Below are 18,106 nucleotides of genomic sequence, written 5' to 3'. Positions count from 1 at the left end.
CTTTGCTTCACTCTCTGCTCTTCAACCCTCCCTCCACCTGCAGACCCAAAATATTAAATACCTGAGTAGGAGGGGATCTGCAAACCCTGCCAGATGCAGGTTTCACAGTCAACGCTCTTCCAAACAGCAGCCAGCAGCACTTTCCTCGAGCTGATGTCACGGCCAGCAGGCTATGCATGCGTGAAAACTAAGCATGTGAAGACGGACTGGTGTTGGTGTCAGCTAGAGGCAAGTGCTGCCAGCTGCCATTTGGAAGAGCACCAGATTGCCTGAGGAGGAGGAAATCTTCAGCTGGTGGGATTTGAGGATCTCTGCCAGCCATAGCAAGAGTGCCACAATTTTGGGTGGGCCCGAGTCCAAATAGGTTGGGCCCTGGCCCACCCAGGCCCACTCATGGCTGTGCCAGTGGACTGCATAACTCTCAAACACAAACAATATATTCCTATTCCAGGCGAAATCTAAGGAGGACCACAACTGCATAGCAAAATATTATACTTTTTAAAAGTTTTGGACTGTACACAAATATGATCTTAAGGAACATTATTCTTTATAATATTTATGAAGTTATAGTCTTGGATAAGAATTTGAATATCATTCTAAAATTTTGAACACTAGCTACATTTTCCAGTGCAAAAGAGACTTCTAAAGGTCCAGTGCTGCTTCGTGTGTGGCACTTGCCTTTAATAGATCCATTTGGTTTGTAACATGTGCTACAAACATGTGTTTGGTGTCTCTAAATCTACATTAGACAATAATCAAATCATTTATCATCCTAACCTATGTTTCTGCTTTCAGCCACAACTTTATACCTTCTCCTTTCACACTTAGGGCCCTGTTTACTAAGGCGCGTTAGCATTTTTAACACGCCTACAATTAGTGTGTGTGCTGTGTAGGCACCTATAGGGATATTGTAGGCGTGTACACTGTTAACGCACGTTAAAAATACTAACGCGCCTATAACGTGGCTTAGTAAACAGGGCCCTTAGTTTCTTAGGTCTCACACTTTCACTTCATGTACTTTCAATGTACGTTCAGCTCTCATCCCATGCATTCCTAGCTCCACTATTCCACTAGAAACAATATTTCCTTGCACACATAGATCACGTTAACTATAGAGCGGCATTCCCCAAAGAACCCAAGAATTATAGAGAAGACACTGATCACCAAATACGCATTTACTGAGATACAAAAAGGAACCTCCCCACACACACAAACATTATCCTATTGTTACCCCAGTACTCCTTTGGAGGGATGAACTCTAGAAGACTCCATTTCCTGGCGGTCTAATTCATTCAGGTAATGAGTGAAACCATCTGTTCAAAGCACTTCCTGAGCTCATGATGTGACCACAAGAGTGATACTGCAAATACAATGAAATGGTTCTGGTCCAAATCAAACTTTTTCACACATCTGATACAGATGAAGAGGTGGATAGCGAGTTACAATAAAGGACAGCCTAGATAAAAAGTCTAGAACGTGGGATCTGACTTAAATCTGATTTGGCTTTGCAAAGATCATGTAAATATCTAGGGGTCTATGAGTCTTTCTTCTCTTTTACAAATGTTAGAGATGCTGAACCTCTTATAAGAGAAACACAGAAACGGAACTGTTAACAGGACCAAGCAACTAGTCTGTACAATGTATGGCGTACCAACAGCCTGATTAAAAAGAATATCCAAGCACCACCTTGATACATTGCCTATGCGTGTTACATTTTGTAAACTGCGGAAGGAAGTTCTCTTTGATAGAATACAACAAGTATGTATTACACTCAAGCACAAGCAGTAAATCTGAGAGACAGAGATCATATTTCACATATCCTGGCTTAGACCTGAGATTCATTCATGTCACAGTATGCACAAAACCAATGCAATTGGAGACACAGGCCACGAGAAAATATTTTTCTCGGACTACATCAGGAAGAGCTGATAGAGTGCCTGACAGCTGCAAGCAGTTCTGAAGATATCTGGGTGTCTCCATTGATTACCCCCACAACATGGCTGTGAAGTTGAAAGTGCTTTTTTATCTAGATACTAATTCTTTTTTGGAGAATGGTGGGAGATGCACCAACATTGGTCAGGCCTTTGTTTCTAGATGTGTCAATACCCGATTACCACGATTGACTAAATCCCCAAAATATCTGTGTGTTTTGCAGAAAAGGGGGGACTATGAAAAGTGGCAACTTATTTGGTCTGTGAAGTACTTTAGAGGTAATATCCAGGGGCGTAGCCAGACAACAGATTTTGGGTGGGCCTAGGCAAGAAGTGGGTGGGCACAAAATGTTCTCCCCCACCACCACCAAAAGACATCTCAGCTGGCAGGAAAATGCTTCTTTCCACCTTGGCAGTCTGCAGCAGGCATGTGCTGAAAACTGAACATGCACAGGTGCCTGTATTGTGGAGAATAACGTTTTCATTACCATCAGGGGGAAGTCTTCAGCTGGTAGAGCTTGTGATCTCCACCAGCTACCGCTAAAAGTGTGCTGCTGTTGGGTGGGCCTGAGCCCTTAGTGGATGGGCCCTGGCCCACCCAGGCCCACCTGTGGCTAAGCCACTGATTCAGACTAAAATGTGGACATCACAGATCAACGTGCTTCCTCCACCTAATGCCAGATATTGGTGGCATCGTATATGTTGTAAGGAAATTTACAATATGTATTCAGTTGGGAATAAGGACCAGTCTAGAACAGCCTGTGATATTTCTGAGATATGAAATGCCCCAAGCGGTTTTATTTCTCAAACAGATGGACTAGATTTGCTAAAAGGTCTCATTTTGTGCAGTGGAACCTATTTACTAATAACTCAAAGTAATACTGTTAACACCCACTAATGAGATACCATGTTAGTAAATCTAGAATGCAATGATTGTCATTTGCCAAATAATTTTGTTTAGAACGTTTTTCTGCATTATGAATTTGGGTGAATCGAGCTTCAGGTTTTCTATTTGGAGCTTAGTGAAGCTACATCTCTCTGCCACTTTTCCCAAATAAAATAAAATTGTCTGCCGGCTAAATGACATGACCAATTTCTTCAAATTTTGCATGCCGATAGAAGGTATTTTAGAATAGTGACATCAAAATTTACATCTGTTAGATTCAGTCAGAATTTATTACAATAAAATGTACTTCGGCCATTGTTCCCAGTGTCTCAGCTAACACAGAACTATGGCCATTACATAGCAGCCGCCATCCATTCTTTAGAAACAAAATGCAGGTAACACATTTAAATCAGTTTTCTGTCTGGCTTCAGGTTCTTTGGCTTACTACCCAAGCTGCAAATGACTCAAATACAAATCAACTTATGCATCCAGTTTTTCCTACATAAGCACACAACTGTGGAACGCTTTACCAAAAGCCGTGAAAACAACGTATGACCACCTAAACTTTCGGAAATCACTAAAAACCAACCTGTTCAAAAAGGCATACCCTACCGATCCAACCTAAATGCCTGAACTCTGCAACACAAGGAAACCAAAGCACGTAATGGACATAACGTAACTCTTCCGCTCTACAATTCCCTAATGTGTCTGTTCCACATGAACCTTATCCTACCACAACATCGCTTTGTATTTGTTCATATCGGAGTTGGCGAACGCCCCTCCGATACTATGTAAGCCGCACTGAGCCTGCAAATAGGTGGGAAAATGTGGGATACAAATGTAACAAATAATAATAATATTCCATGTTCTTCATCTGTGTTCAGCCTCAACTCAAATGCATTGCTGCACCCTGCGCACAGCCTCCTGTGACTTTCTCATCTGTCAGTCTCTCATTTCCTCCTGCACTTTTCTTTCCACTATCCCTCCTCCTCATGTTTCCTCCACTCTTCTGCTTTCAGACTCTACAGTACAGTCTCCTCCAACTTTCTCACCTGTTCCTCCTATCAGCCTTCTCATTTTATCTGCCTCTTCTCGCCCTCTCACCCCTTGTGCTCTTGTTTTTTTTCCAAGGCGCATATGTGATGCAAATCAGCTTGACCATTAGGTTAAACTTTCATCCAAACAAATATCTGAAAGGCAGCAGAACGCTGTAAATACTTTTTGACAGCAGGATACACAGTGTTCTGTTGCTTCCATATACCCGCTGCCTTGGCTTGTGAACAGTATAGACTGTGAACAACGGTGGTGGCAGTCATGGACTATTTTTAGTCCTCCACATGTGCTTGTTTCCCATACACAGAACTATTTTCTGTGTTTTTAACACACCGATTTAAAAGGGCTGGAGTGGAAGGGGGTCAAGTGCATCCCTTAGAAATGCAGTGATTGGCAAGAGGGCTCAGATGTACAAAACCTCACTGCCATAAAAGGCAGCCTTGCAAAGCCAATTAAGATGATTAATATTCTGTATAAAGGATTCTGAACTAGGGAAATTATACCTGATTTAAACAAAAGCAGATATTTTACAAAGCATAACAATTCTTTTGCCAGCAAAGGACTCTGGTGTATCCAATTAACAACTCAATTTTGTAAGAATCCCCCCTCTGAGACTCTTGTTTCATTATAACGTAAGCTGAAGGTGTTTAATCAAATAAACCAGTGCCAAAACCAATTAAAGGCCACAGCCTGCTGTACCAGAAATGACCTTTCATAACTGAGAAAGAGCGAGTCCTGTAGATGTGAGGAAGTCACTAGCTGGTGCTCGATAATTGGACAAATCGTTATAGTAATCAAACTTGCAGCCTTGATGTAGGCTGGCTTCATGATGAGCTGGAAAGGAAGTGCTGTTTTTACTCAAGCAGGAGAATGTCTAAGGCATTGTACAGTCCGTTGTAAAAAGCTTCCAGTCTCAGAGGCCATGTGGATCACCTTCACGGGTCCAGGAAGTGCTCAATCTTGTCTTGCGTTTACGTACTTTGGACCCAGCAGATGCTCCTTCACTCATGCCTCTTTGCATGATTCACAGCACCTCTGCTTGTAGAAGCTTATCGAACATAACTTTAGATCTTTTACAAATGTGCAGTAGTGTGTTGTATCCTTGCATTCTCCTTCTGTGAAAAAAACAAAAGAAAAAAAAACCACTAAAGACACTTTGACAAAAACTTTTTATGAAAATAAATAAAGAACAAGATGAGAACTATAAGAAAGAATTTAACCAGTGTATTTGAGCACTCGTGAGCCCAAGATGAGATATGATCTTATCCTTAGCCACACACTCAATCTATCTAAAAAGAATCATATGTCCATAATGAAAAAAAATATATACTCACATTTTTTTTTACTTTCAAAAGTTTACAACAAGTATCCACTTGCACCAGTAACATGGAATAATCAAAACACTAATGAAAATGCTCCCTAAACAATGTCACAAAACAAAATAAGGAGCAAGAGCTAGAAGAAACTAATAAATCTGCCCAGGAAAAAAGAAAAGCAAAATATATTGGGGCAGTGGCGTTCGTAGGGGGGCTGACACCCGGGGCGGATCACTGATGCGCCCCGCCCCTGGGTGCAGCGCCCCCCCCCCCGGATGCAGCGTGACCCCCCCCCCCCCGGTGAAAGGACACCCCTGCGAAAGAACCCCCCCCCCCGGGTGCACACCGCTGGGGGGAGGGGGGGGTGCCGCGCGCGCCTGTCCTCCGTTCGTTCCATGCTTATTCTCTGCCCCGGAACAAGAAGTAACCTGTTCCGGGGCAGAAAAGAAGCATGGAACGAACGGAGGACAGGCGCGTGCGGCACCCCCCCAGCGGCGTGCACCCGGGGCGGACCACACCCACTGCCCCCCTAGGAACGCCACTGTATTGGGGCATCCTTTCTGATGTCTAATCCAGTGTTTCCCAAGTGCAGTCCTGGAGTACCCCTTGCCAGACAGGTTTTCAGGATATCCACAATAAACATGCATGACCTTGATTTGCATACACTGCCTCCATTATATGCAAATCTCTTTCATGCATATTCATTGTGGATATCCTGAAAACCTGACTGGCAAGGGATACTCCAGGACCGGACTTGGGAAACACCTTGCCTAATCCATGTAAATGTGTGGTTACTGATGGGGAACTAGAAATGTTTTTTTTTTCAGTCCAGACCAACTGCAGCCCTTTCTGGATATGAAGCAATATCCAGGATTAAAGGTTCAAGTGCAAATTGGACAATGATTAGATGCGGGGTGAATTAGACTCATGTTAAGTTTTGCTTCCTTAAGATTTCCTTCTAGCGGATTCTCCTAAATGTTTTCGGTCACCCCGCCCCACTCTGCCTTTAGTGGTCTAAGAAGGATTAATGTTTTTCCTTTTTTTTCCTTTTTGTAATCCCTATTTTTATGTTTAAATCTTCCTTATTAACAAAACATTGTCAAGATGAAACATGGTCAACACAATAAAGCAACAAGCTTGACAGAAAGAAAAATTGTCAAAACTGAGCATTTTCAAAGAAATATCTTCCCCTTATCCACCCCTCCTCCACAACAACCCACCCTTTCCTTACCTCCTCCTTAGATGTGATGTGGTCACTACTATTAAACAAAGTTCAATAACATAAGGGTCCTTTTACTACGCTGTGCAGTGCACTTCAGCCAGGCGGACCCAGGCCCATCCCCCCACCTGTTACAATTGTGGTGGTATATGGGAGCCCTTCAAAACCCACCCAAAACCCACTGTACCCACATGTAGGTGCCCCCCTTCACCCCTTAGGGCTATGGTAGTGTTGTACAGTTGTGGGGAGTGGGTTTTGGGGGGGTTAGGAGGGTTGGGGGGCTCAGCACCACCCAAGGTAAGGGAGCTATGCACCTGGGAGCAATTTGTGAAGTCCACTGCAGTGCCCCCTAGGGTGCCCGGTTGGTGTCCTGGCATGTCAGGGGGGCCAGTGCACTACGAATGCTGGCTCCTCCCACGACCAAATGGCTTGGATTTGGTCGTTTCTGAGATGGGCGTCCTCGGTTTCCATTATCGGCGAAAACTGGGGACGACCATCTCTAAGGACGACCTAAGGATGACCATCCCTAAGGTCGACCTAAATGTTGGGATTTGGGTGTCCCCGACCGTATTATCAAAGAAAGAAGGACGCCCATCTTGTTTCGATAATACGGATTTCCCTGCCCCTTCGCCGGGACGTCCTTAGAGATGGGTGCCCTTAGAGATGTTCGTCCCTGTTCAATTATGCCCCTCCAGGTGTACCCCCTGAAGCTGGCACCGTTCAGCCAGAACACCCCCAGCTCTACTGAACTAGCCAAGCCAGAACAGGAGCCACCACACATTTATTTATTTTATTTATTTATTCATGACATTTATACCCCACATTAGCCTGAAATAGGCAAGTTCAATGTGGCTTATAAGCAAACAATAAAGTGAAACATAATAATATACATAATATAAAACACATTACAATAACTTGAAGAAGTAAATTAATACATGTAAGAAACAAGGGATTTAGACTATCTCAAGGACAAACAAATAAGGGTGAATAATTATGATGAAGCAAGGAGCCTGTGAAACACGTCCATCCGCCTGCTGGAGATACAGAATACTGACTGGCCAGGCAGTATCAAGTCCTATATGTACAGGACACATCAGTGCTCTCTATCTCCACCGGCTGGGTCTCTGGATTAATTTGCTGCTGATGTAAAGGAACCACTGCTTATTTCTACGATAAGCAGCATAAAATGTATTGTACTGTTTTGGGATCTTGCCAGGTACTTGTAACCTGGATTGACCACTGTTGGAAACAGGGTGGTGGGTTTGATGGACCTTCGGTCTGTCCCAGTATGGCAACATCTATGTTCTCATGTTCTTATTTTAGAAGTTCAGTTGTTCTTTGAGGTGCTCTGTGCCTTCTTTCTCCATTTTGGGAAGGACACAGTGGTAACATACAGCACTGCTAATGAATGAGCTGTTGCTAGTTAAGAGGACAGCTAGCATATGTTAACAAAACCTTTATTGATGATTTAGCTAATACATAAATACCTGCAATAAATAAATATCTACTTACGGCCACAAGAATTCATAATGCAATGCTGCCAGGTCACTGGTCGCTTTTTCCAGCTGCAGTATTGGTCAGCCACTGCTTTGCCATTCTTATGCATGCAGCTTACTCTCCGGGACTGAAATCCATTTCCACATGCTGCAGTACAAGTCCTCCAGGGGCCTATCTGCCAATAGACATCACACGTCTTGGAAGAGCAGTTTTGCCTAGTTGCTGGTCTGCATAGAAAGCAAAATATTTAAAGGCCGATATAACAAACAGAATGTGTTTGCATGGAAAGAGTAGCTTTGCATATTGCAACCTTCTCCTCGCTGGCCTCCCGCTTAGCCACCTATCCCCCCTTCAATCTGTCCAAAATTCCGCCGCACGTCTTATCTACCGCATGAACCGATACGCTCATATCACCCCTCTCCTCAAGTTGCTTCACTGGCTCTCGATCCGCTACAGTATACAGTTCAAGCTTCTCCTATTGACCTTCAAGTGCACTCAATCTGCAGCCCCCCATTACCTCTCTACCCTCCTCTCCCCGTATGTTCCCACCCGTAACCTCCACTCTCAGAACAAATCACTCCTATCTGTACCCTTCTCCACCACCGCTAACTCCAGACTCCGCCCCTTCTGCCTCGCATCACCTTATGCCTGGAACAGACTTCCCGAGCCCATACGCCATGCGCCCTCCCTGACCATTTTCAAGTCCTTACTCAAAGCCCATCTCTTCTCCCTTGCTTTTGGCGCCTAACCACCTTCCCCATTCATGATACCTACACTTACTACATAGTTTGTTACCTTTAGATTGTAAGCTCTCTTGAGCAGGGACTGTCCTTCCCCATGTTTAAACTTGTACAGCGCTGCATAACCCTGGCAGCGCTATAGAAATGCTAAGTAGTAGTAGTAGTAGTATTAAAAACTATGGTACTAGTCCCCTGCACTACCTACTCTGAAATGAATGGATTGGTTAGCATGGTGGAGTAGTCCTTGAGGACACCAATCTCCTCCACCCAGCAAAACCCTGGCCAACCTATGAAGCCAGCAACCAGTTCTCCAAAGCCAGCAGTCACCCTCTACATCTCTTAATCAGTCTGAGACAGAAACAGAAGGCCCCTTGCCTCCTAAGAACTCTTCTTCCTCCATTTGAGTAGCAATGCACAGTGGTGTAGTGAACTCTACATTCCATGTGACACAATGTGTGGGTTGAACTTCTATGTCCTATTATATGTACTGTTTAGAGGCAGGAGGCTGGGCTAATAGGAGGTAAGGAACTCTCTACCTGATGATTCAGCCTGGGGGAAGGGCTGGAAATGAGGGTACAGAGTTCACTGTTCGCTTTGGAGTGAGGTTGGGTAGGGTAGGGTAAAGTTCACGGGTTCTGGTGAGAAAATCAAGGACCTGGGGGGGGGGGGGGGTGACTGCAGACACTGCCTCCCCAGGTGACTTTAACTACACTGCCAGAGATGTAAATAAATTTCCCTCTTCAAAGTAGCCAAATTATATTGAAAGCACCTTGATAAATATTCTGATAATGTCTAATTAGTTCATCACTATGGTCTTTAATCAGTGAAAGGAAGTCCTTCTTAGGGAGAAGGGTAGAAGTTAGCAGCACTTCAGCATGGGCTCCTACTGCAAGGTCCCAATGGAATGCAGTACTTTCAAAAAGGCCAGGAAAAGCTATAATAGTTGGGGTGGCAGTGCCTGAGGGAGCATGCCGGACACGGGACAGGGATAAAAAAAAGGGAGACATTATACTAAAGTTGGGGGGGGGGGGGGGGGTTGGAATGGGAAAGCAGATGCTTGACCTGAGGGAAGATAGAGAGAAGAGATACTGGCTTTTTGGGGGGAGGGGTTGGAGGAATGGAAAGAGGAAATAAGATGCTGAATGAGGGGAAAGAGAGATAATGGACCTGAGGGAAGATAGGAAGAAGAGATGCTAGCTACTACAGGGGAAGGAGGGAGAGAGGAGATACTGGATTACAGGGGTGTAGGGCCTTGGGCAGCCCATGAGGGCGGGGGCAAATGGATGAAGGTTTGTATCAAATACCGGCCTTGTCTTTACATAATTATAGTATGCAGTCACACTGAAACTTAATGTGCTGTCATTACATGGTCTAGATCCATAGAAGTGGTTTGCTGGTTAGAGATGCTTCCACCTACTATGTGTATGTTGTGGTGATACAAATCAAGGTAAGGCATACACAAAAAGTGGCACATATGAGTTTATCTTGTTGAGCAGACTGGATGGACCATGCAGGTCTTTTTCTGCTGTCATCTACTATGTTATGTATGTTACTAGTTTGCTGGGCTTCTTTAGTAATGGTCATGAACATGCCAGGGGAAACAGGGCATTTATGGACCAAGCTGCAGCTCTAACGTGGATTAGAGAAAACACTGAAAGTTTTGGAGGTGATCCGGATTCCATGATCATATTTGGAAACACAGCAGGTGCAACAAGTGTTTCTGCCCTGCTGCTTCTGATCAGGGTATTAATAGCCACCTTTGCTAAATGCTCAGGGCCCATTTCTGGCTGGGTAAATTGTTTCGAATATTGACCAGATCACCTATACATCTCTTCAGAGTGCTAATTAAGACATGAATGTGATGATAAAAATTCTCCCTTTTATGCACATAAAATACTTAATACAATTACTTCCGCACCGTACTAAACATGATTTATTTAGAACTGTGAACCCTCACAAACAGACTTTTCTGAACTTGTTACTGGACTTTTTCTAACAGAAAGTCACTGGGCATTAATGTTATGCCATATAACATCCAACATTTAACCACGAACCATATCTCGTGTAAATTTAGTGACAAGTGTGAAAGTCAGTATTACTATTAAGATTTCACCAGGCAACAAAACTTTTTCCTTGTAATAAGCATAGTACCTTTTCCTATCTTCACAGAAGTTATCTGGTACCACTGACCCATTGCCGTGTTGGCAGAGTATGTGACGATACTGCAAGCCAAGTCCTTCACCCACACATCGTCTAGAACACTGTGGGACAGAATGATAAGTCTTAAAAGGAAAGCCGAGTGCAACAGTACTAAATGCAAAGACATTTCTGCAAGGGAAAACAAGTTTGGGGCAGGAGCATAGCCAGACCTCAGGTTTTGGGAGGGCCTCAGCCCAAAGAGGGGGGCCACAAACGTTTTTGTTCCCCCCCTCCGCCATGTGGCCCCACATAACTGAGCTGGCAGAAGCCCTCCAGCTGAAGCCTGGCGTGCCTCAGCTGCCGCCACCCTTGCGCATTCTTGGTTTTCACAAAACTGAGCCTACATGGGAGAAGCCTGACTTTTGGACATGCACGGGGGTGGGGGAGGGGGACAGGCCTCCCACTCTCCTGCTCATTTTCACAAAAAACAAGCATGCATGTGTGGAGGGCCAGTGTGGCAGCAGCCCTGAAAATGCAGCAGGCCTTGGTTAGAGAAGAGCTTCTGCTGGTGGAGATTGGGGACCCCCACCAGCTAAAGCAGAGACAGTGCCTCAATTTTGGGGAGGCCTGAACCCAAATTTGGGGGTGGGGACCCAGGCCCCTAAGGCTCCCCCATGACTATGCCACTGGTTTGGAAGGGGAGACATTGAGATGGGTGGGGGGGGGGGGAAGATATCACCTATGTTAACCTGCCATTTCACTTCCTGCAAGATAGGATAGGGGATTTCTTAGCAGCTAGTGTGAAAGCTGTACTTTGTGTTCATGCTAATACCATGCACATGCTTTGGAAGGTGGATTTTAGCATGCACTGCTTATTAAAAACTTGATTTTAGAACAGGGTGCCTATGTGAAATCCGAAAAGGCTCTTATTTTATAAAGGTAACAGAGGTGTCAATGTGGCTTTAGAAAATAAGCTGCCAGAGGCCCTAGTCTATTATTTATTATTATTATTTGTTACATTTGTATCCCACATTTTCCCACTTTTTGCAGTCTCAATGTGGCTTACATATAACCGTTAACGGCGTTAGCCGATTACGGTCTGAACAAATACATGGTATGAATGAATACAAAGTGATATTGTGGTATGCAGGTATAGATGTATTTTATAGAGTAAAGCATACTTAATAACTGTTTATATAGGGCCATTGGAATCCTGCAGTATGGGTACCCCAGACATCCCAGGAGTAACGGGGGGCACTGCTCTGGACTTCATATAAATGCTCTCAGGTACACATCTCACTGTTGCTCCCTTATCTTGTCTGCTGAGCCCTCCAAGACCAACCCAAGACCCACTACCCCCAACTTTACACCACAATAGCCCTTATGGGTGAAGAGGTCACCTATATGTGGGTACTGTAGGTTTTTGCTGAGGTTTGGAGGGCTCACAATTTCCACCACAAGTATAACAGGTAGAGTGAGAAATGGGCCTGGGTCCTCTTCTTAAAAGTACACTGCACTGACCACTACACTACTTCAGGGACTTGCATGCTGCTCTAATAGACCTGGCAATAACATCTGAAGCTGTCATAGAGGCTTGTAAGTAATATTTTTATTCACATTTTGGTGGTGTGGGAGGGGTCAATGACCACTGGGGGAGTAAGGGGGGGAGTCATCCCTGATTCCCTCCAGTGGTCATCTAGACATTCAGGGCACCTTTCTGTGTCCTATTCATTCTAAAAACAGGTCTAGACCAAAGTGTTTAGATTTTTGCCTTGGGCATTTTTTTGTTCCATTATGGCTCTAAAACGTCCTGCCTTCAAAACGTCCTCAGCACCCCCCCCCCCCCCCTTGTGATTTGGATGCACTGCCGATGAATTACATAGATAAACTTCTGCAAAACGGATTTTGAAAATACCGATTTGGAGGTTTCGAGAAGAATTTTGTCCAAATGCTGCTTTATGACACTTTTTAGACATTTTTCTCTTTCAAAAAATGAGCCCCAAAGTGACTTCTCAAGATCAAAAGAAGCATCACTGCTGCTCAGCCATTTGCTTTAACTGTTGGCCGTTTCTTCCAATGAGTTCTCCCCCTCATGAACGTGGACTTCATGAAAGTCAAGGTGCAAATGTTTAGCCTTTTCCCTGACTAATCTATGCATTCACTTCTTCTAACCCCAGAAAACGTCTTTCCTAATGTAGAAATTGTATGAGAAACAGATATTCCAGTTCTGAAATAGAATCTAGCCTCTAATCAGGAAGTCATAAAAGAATTAGGATTTTAACAAATTTAAACATAAAACAGCTATGAAGGTTTTCAGTGATTATTCTGTGAACTTTCCACATGCATTTACCTCTCCCCATGGATGTGCTATCCACTTTGAACAAGAATGATTGGAGCAAGGCTTCCTTCCCAAAGGACGATCATTTTGGGTACATGAATCTGATGACAATGATTCCACACTTCCATCAGCTTTTTCTTGTTGGCAAGTTATTTGTTGTTGCTGGAATCCACTACCACAAGAAGTGGAGCATTCAGACCACGCACCTGCTACCCATCTAAATAACAGAAATGAGTAATTAATAAAATCACAGACCTTAGGGTAAGAAAAATATGAACTGCTTTGTGGTTGCAAGTTTCATAGATAACTAGATCTGGCTCTCAAACAGCATAGAAACACATACCTGGATATTTAGTTACAAAAAATCTTTCCCCAGAGCCAGAACATTAAAAGGTAACTTCCCACAGTCAAGAGAACCCACATGGGGATAACAACCTTCCCTCTCTTATGGAAATCCCCTGCATTGGGAGCAAACCCTGTTCTCATGCAAGTGGGTGAGACATTCCTCCAAGAGCTAGAAACCTGTTCTATAACAGTGGTAATCAGGGGCAGCGGAATGCTTTTTGGTTTGGGGGTGCCCAAGCTCCACCCCAAACCTTCCATACTATCCTACTCTCCTCCTATGGCATTTTACATATCTGTCCTCTCCACTCTTCCTCTTCCTATGGTGTCAATCATTTCTCTCCTTCCCTACTCCCTTCCCCCATCTTATCCAGCATCTCTCTCCTTCCCTCCCTCTCAACCCCTCATGATCTACAGTAGCTCTCTACCTCCCCCATGGTCCCCAGCACCTCTCTCCTTTCCCATTCAGCATCTCTACTTTCCTTCTCCCACCCCTGTCTGTAGTGTCCATATTCCACCCACTCCAGGGTCCGCTGCATCTTTCTCCTTCCCTCCCTCTCCATCCCTTATGGTCTCCAGCGTCTCTCTTGTCTCCTGCCCTCCCCATTTTCTCTCTAGCATCTGTACCCTTCCTTCACCCCCCTGACTGTGGCATGCAGCATTCCACCCCCTCCATGCTTTCCAGCATCTCTCTCCTTTCCTCCCTCTCAAACCCAGCCCGGTGCAGACATGTCAGATGCTAAAGGCCTGCCATCTCCTGTTCTCTCCAAACTTCCTGTTTTGGAGGGGACAGAAGCTGGCTGGCAAGCACAGGTACAGAGTAAGAGAAGAAATGCATCATGGGGAGAGAAGAAGGGTTATAAAATTTTGGGGGCACCAGGCACCTGTGGCTCCTCCTGTTCTGGGGCTTATGGTGGTGATAAAAGGAAATGTATGTGCAGCTCCTAGAGCCACACTGCCGTTCACGGGAGGAGCAAGAAACTGCTTTCATAGATCCTAGAATATATTGTATTCATTATACAAGGAAAAAGCAGCTACTTTCACAGCTAAGCCTGTCCTAAATCTTTTTTTACATTCACTTAGTCGCATTGTTATTCTCTCAGAAGACCCTGCGTCTCTTAACACATTCATTGGTGCTTACACATTTAGATTATTGTAACTCTTTATTTTAAAGCATTCAGCTCTATAAAATTTGGCATCTATAGCTTTTTCAGCTCTGATGGAGCCAAAAGAAATGGGCTCATGTAAACCCCTTTATTTAAAAAAGAACTCTGGCCCCCCACTACTCACAGAATCACTTTCAAAACATTAACGTACCCTTTTACTAAAGCTTAGCGAACAGAAGACATTAGCAGGCATGGCCCATAGGTATAAAATAGGACACACAACATTTAGCGAAAGCTAATGTCTGTTAGTGCATGTTAAGTTTTAGTAAAAGGGCCCCTAAGTCTGGTTCATAAAGTTCATGATTCTGGTGTTCCGCTTTTCCTTTCTCATCTGCTAATCCCGTGTTTGATAACCAGAATGTTAAGATCTTCCCAACAGAATTATACCTTCATTCCGTCAATCTTCCTGGATACCATCTGCAATTTAATCTTCAATGTAGCTGGACCTTCTCTACACACATATTTATGTCTGGAACCCTCTTATCAGGTGTTCAGGAAAGGCCTGAAAACATTTTATTTAATGATGACTTTAGAGATTAACTTTAATTACCATGAAGCTTTAAAGAGGCAGGAAGCAAGACTGATTCAAGTATGGAATAGGTCACCTCTGTTCTATCCCAAACATAGGAACTGGAAAGTCCTATTTCTATTTCTCTTCACTTTCAAATTATATTTTTGAATGAAATCATCACTATATATGGAGCAACACATTTAATAGTTGGACTCTGGAACTTGTCGGAAAATGTAGCGACGGCAGCTGGCCTTACGGAGTTTAAGGGGGGTTTGGACAAAATCCTGAAGGAAAAGTCCATTGAACATTATTAAATGTTTTTTTTTTTTTGGGGGGGGGGGGGTTGCCAGGTTTTTTAAGCCTGGACTGGCTGCTGTCGGACACAGGATGCTGGGCTTGATGGACCCTTGGTCTTTTCCCAGTATGGCGGTGCTTATGAGCTTATGTAATATATCTAGTACACCCCTTAAAATTTGCTGAAAAGTACTGAAAAGTTATTATGAATTACTAAGGATAGGAGACAACCTCACAACCTGTAATATAACAAAATTTACTTCAACAAAAGAAACCTCAAAGTCCTAGATAGTGTAAGCTTTTAATATAAATATGCCATTTTTTCATAGGAAAATTGTTATTATCACAATGGGGAAAAAAGAAACAGTGGAAAAAACTCCTATAGTTAGGAGAAAAACAACTTGTGCTGTACATAATGCAAAAATTAGAAAAAAAAAGGTGTGTGGATGTGCATCCGAGTTTTACAGGTTCTGTATAATAAGGGTTCACATGCCTTGGCGGACAATCTTGTTGGTTGCAGGGATGGTAAGTGACCATTGGTCGTAGAAGGTGCTCACACAGCGACTCGTGTACTCTCTGTCTATCTACGTTCACACAACGTTGTCTTCTGAATCGGGTGCCAGAGTTTCCACAGTTAGCAGAGCAAGGATTCCACTCACCAAATTCCCATTTGTACTCTGCAAAAAGTAGAAAGAACATGACTAAGACCCTGGCTAGAGGCCATGTTTACTATTTTCTGTCATTTTTGAATTTCCTGTAAACCAGGCGGAGCTACCAAAGACTACTGCACAAAAACCCAATCTTCTGTCCTTTTAACAGCAAACTATAAAAGGACAAATTCCCTCAAATTATTGCGAGTCTCTTGAGTGAGGCAGACAATAGCAATTACACTGCACAGCAGACATTCACTTTAGTCAGAGAATAGATAAAAAGATCCAGGACACCCCGACATAATAGACATACAAAAAAAAACGACAAAAAACCCCAACAAAACAGACCATGACAAAAAAAAACCCTCCCAAAAAAAAAACCACAACAAAACAACCCATGACAAAATAGACTCTTAATCAAGCTGGATTACGTTTTCAAGCAGATTTATGATTCTCACTAGATACCAAGTGTGGATAGTGAAGTCAAGCCGTAGGCAGGTGCCAGGACTTTCAAGTGACAAGCCGTGGACTTTCTCAGTAATTTATGGCTCCTCCACTTCTTTGAACCCTTCAAATTCGTACCATTCAAAAATAAATCTATTTCATCAGGCCCTTTTGTCAGGAGTCTATTTTGTCAGGGACTTTTATGTCGGGAACTTTTTTTTGTTTGGAACTTTTTTGTCTGGTTTCTTTTGACCAGGTGCCAAGATCCAGATAGTAACTGCTACAAAAGCAAATATTTGGGAGAAATAAAATAATCTTTGTGGTAATTTTATAGGGGTTGATATTCAATGCAATTCAACCATGCAGCAGGGGTGGTCTGATCATTAAGGGGTCCTTTTACTAAGGTGCGCTGAAAAGTGACCTGCGCTGGTGTAGATGCAAGTACTGGACATGTGCAGGTTCATTTCCCAGCGCACTTCTTTCTTTGGCTGAAAATGGACGTGCGGCAAAATGAATATTGTTGTGCGTCCATTTTGGGACTGAGACCTTACTGCCACCCATTGACTTAGCGGTAACCGGGCGGTAATCATCAGAACGCATACAATGCCGATTACCGCCCAATTAGTGCTGTGCTGGAAATTTTCTGGCGCACATAAAAAATGAAATTACCGCCTGGACCATGCAGTAGCCAGGCAGTAGTTCCGAATTGGCGCATGTTTGGCAAGCGTAGGTGCCTACGCAGCTTAGTAAAAGGGCCCCTGAAGCAATAGGGCGGTGCCTGACGACCCACAGCAGTAGGGGGCCCACTCTCCCCTACCTTCCATTTAATTTAATCACTTCTGATAGGGTGGTTAGGGGCCCATGGCCTGAATTGCCAGAGGCCCCAGAACACTGTCAGCCCACCCCTGCCAGACAGTGCAGCTGAATATCCCTCTAATTGCCTAAACTGAAACTAGCTATGTTGTGAGTGGTCCAGGGGGAGGAGTCAGCACTTACGGAGTTAAGTACTGAAATTTAGTACTGAACCAGATAAAGTAACTGGACAAATCAGACCACACAAAACACAGTCATAACTTTGTTCAGTTTTATTTATCAAGTTAAGGGCTGAATATTGGCCCTTAACTGGATAAATACTGGCTGTCCACACATACCCAAAATTTAACACTGGTGCCAGGGACATGGACCAGCATTGACTATCCGAATGAAAAAATTGCTGACTGCTGCCAGTTAAATATTCAGGGGCCCTTTTACTAAGCCGCGTAAGCATCTATGTGTGCCCAGCGCGCTTCAAAATGGACTTAACGTCTGACTACTGCGTGGCTCTTGCGGTAATTTTATTTTTGGTGCGCATCCGATACACGCGACTGAAAAATAAGTTTTTATTTTTGGACACGTGTATTGGACGTGTGCCAAGTGGCATTTGATGCAATAGATTATTACCGCCTGGTTACCGCAAGAGACTTTACCGCTAGGTCACTGACTGGCAGTAAGGTCCCAGATCCAAAATGGATGCGCGGCAATTTTGATTTTGCCGCATGTCCATTTTAGGCAAAAATTTTAAAAAAGGCCTTTTTTATAGG

General features: G+C 43.8%; 1 protein-coding gene across 2 annotated transcripts in view; it reads right to left on the bottom strand.

Annotated features, from left to right (window-relative positions):
• Positions 1–4,295: 4,295 nt before the first annotated feature.
• Positions 4,296–18,106, bottom strand: part of ADAMTSL3 (ADAMTS like 3) — a 650,803-nt gene continuing 636,992 nt past the window's right edge. For both annotated transcript variants that reach the window (XM_030189627.1, XM_030189628.1), the window contains 5 exons: positions 15,926–16,109; positions 13,132–13,336; positions 10,794–10,903; positions 7,918–8,129; positions 4,296–4,985 (listed from right to left, as the gene is read on the bottom strand). In XM_030189627.1, the coding sequence (XP_030045487.1) occupies positions 4,876–4,985; positions 7,918–8,129; positions 10,794–10,903; positions 13,132–13,336; positions 15,926–16,109 (821 nt within the window). In that variant the 3' untranslated portion in view covers positions 4,296–4,875. The remainder of the gene's footprint in view (positions 4,986–7,917; positions 8,130–10,793; positions 10,904–13,131; positions 13,337–15,925; positions 16,110–18,106) is intronic.

Source organism: Microcaecilia unicolor, chromosome 1, assembly GCF_901765095.1.
Source record: "Microcaecilia unicolor chromosome 1, aMicUni1.1, whole genome shotgun sequence".
Lineage (NCBI taxonomy): Eukaryota > Metazoa > Chordata > Amphibia > Gymnophiona > Siphonopidae > Microcaecilia > Microcaecilia unicolor.
This window is presented reverse-complemented; position numbering and strand designations above follow the sequence as displayed.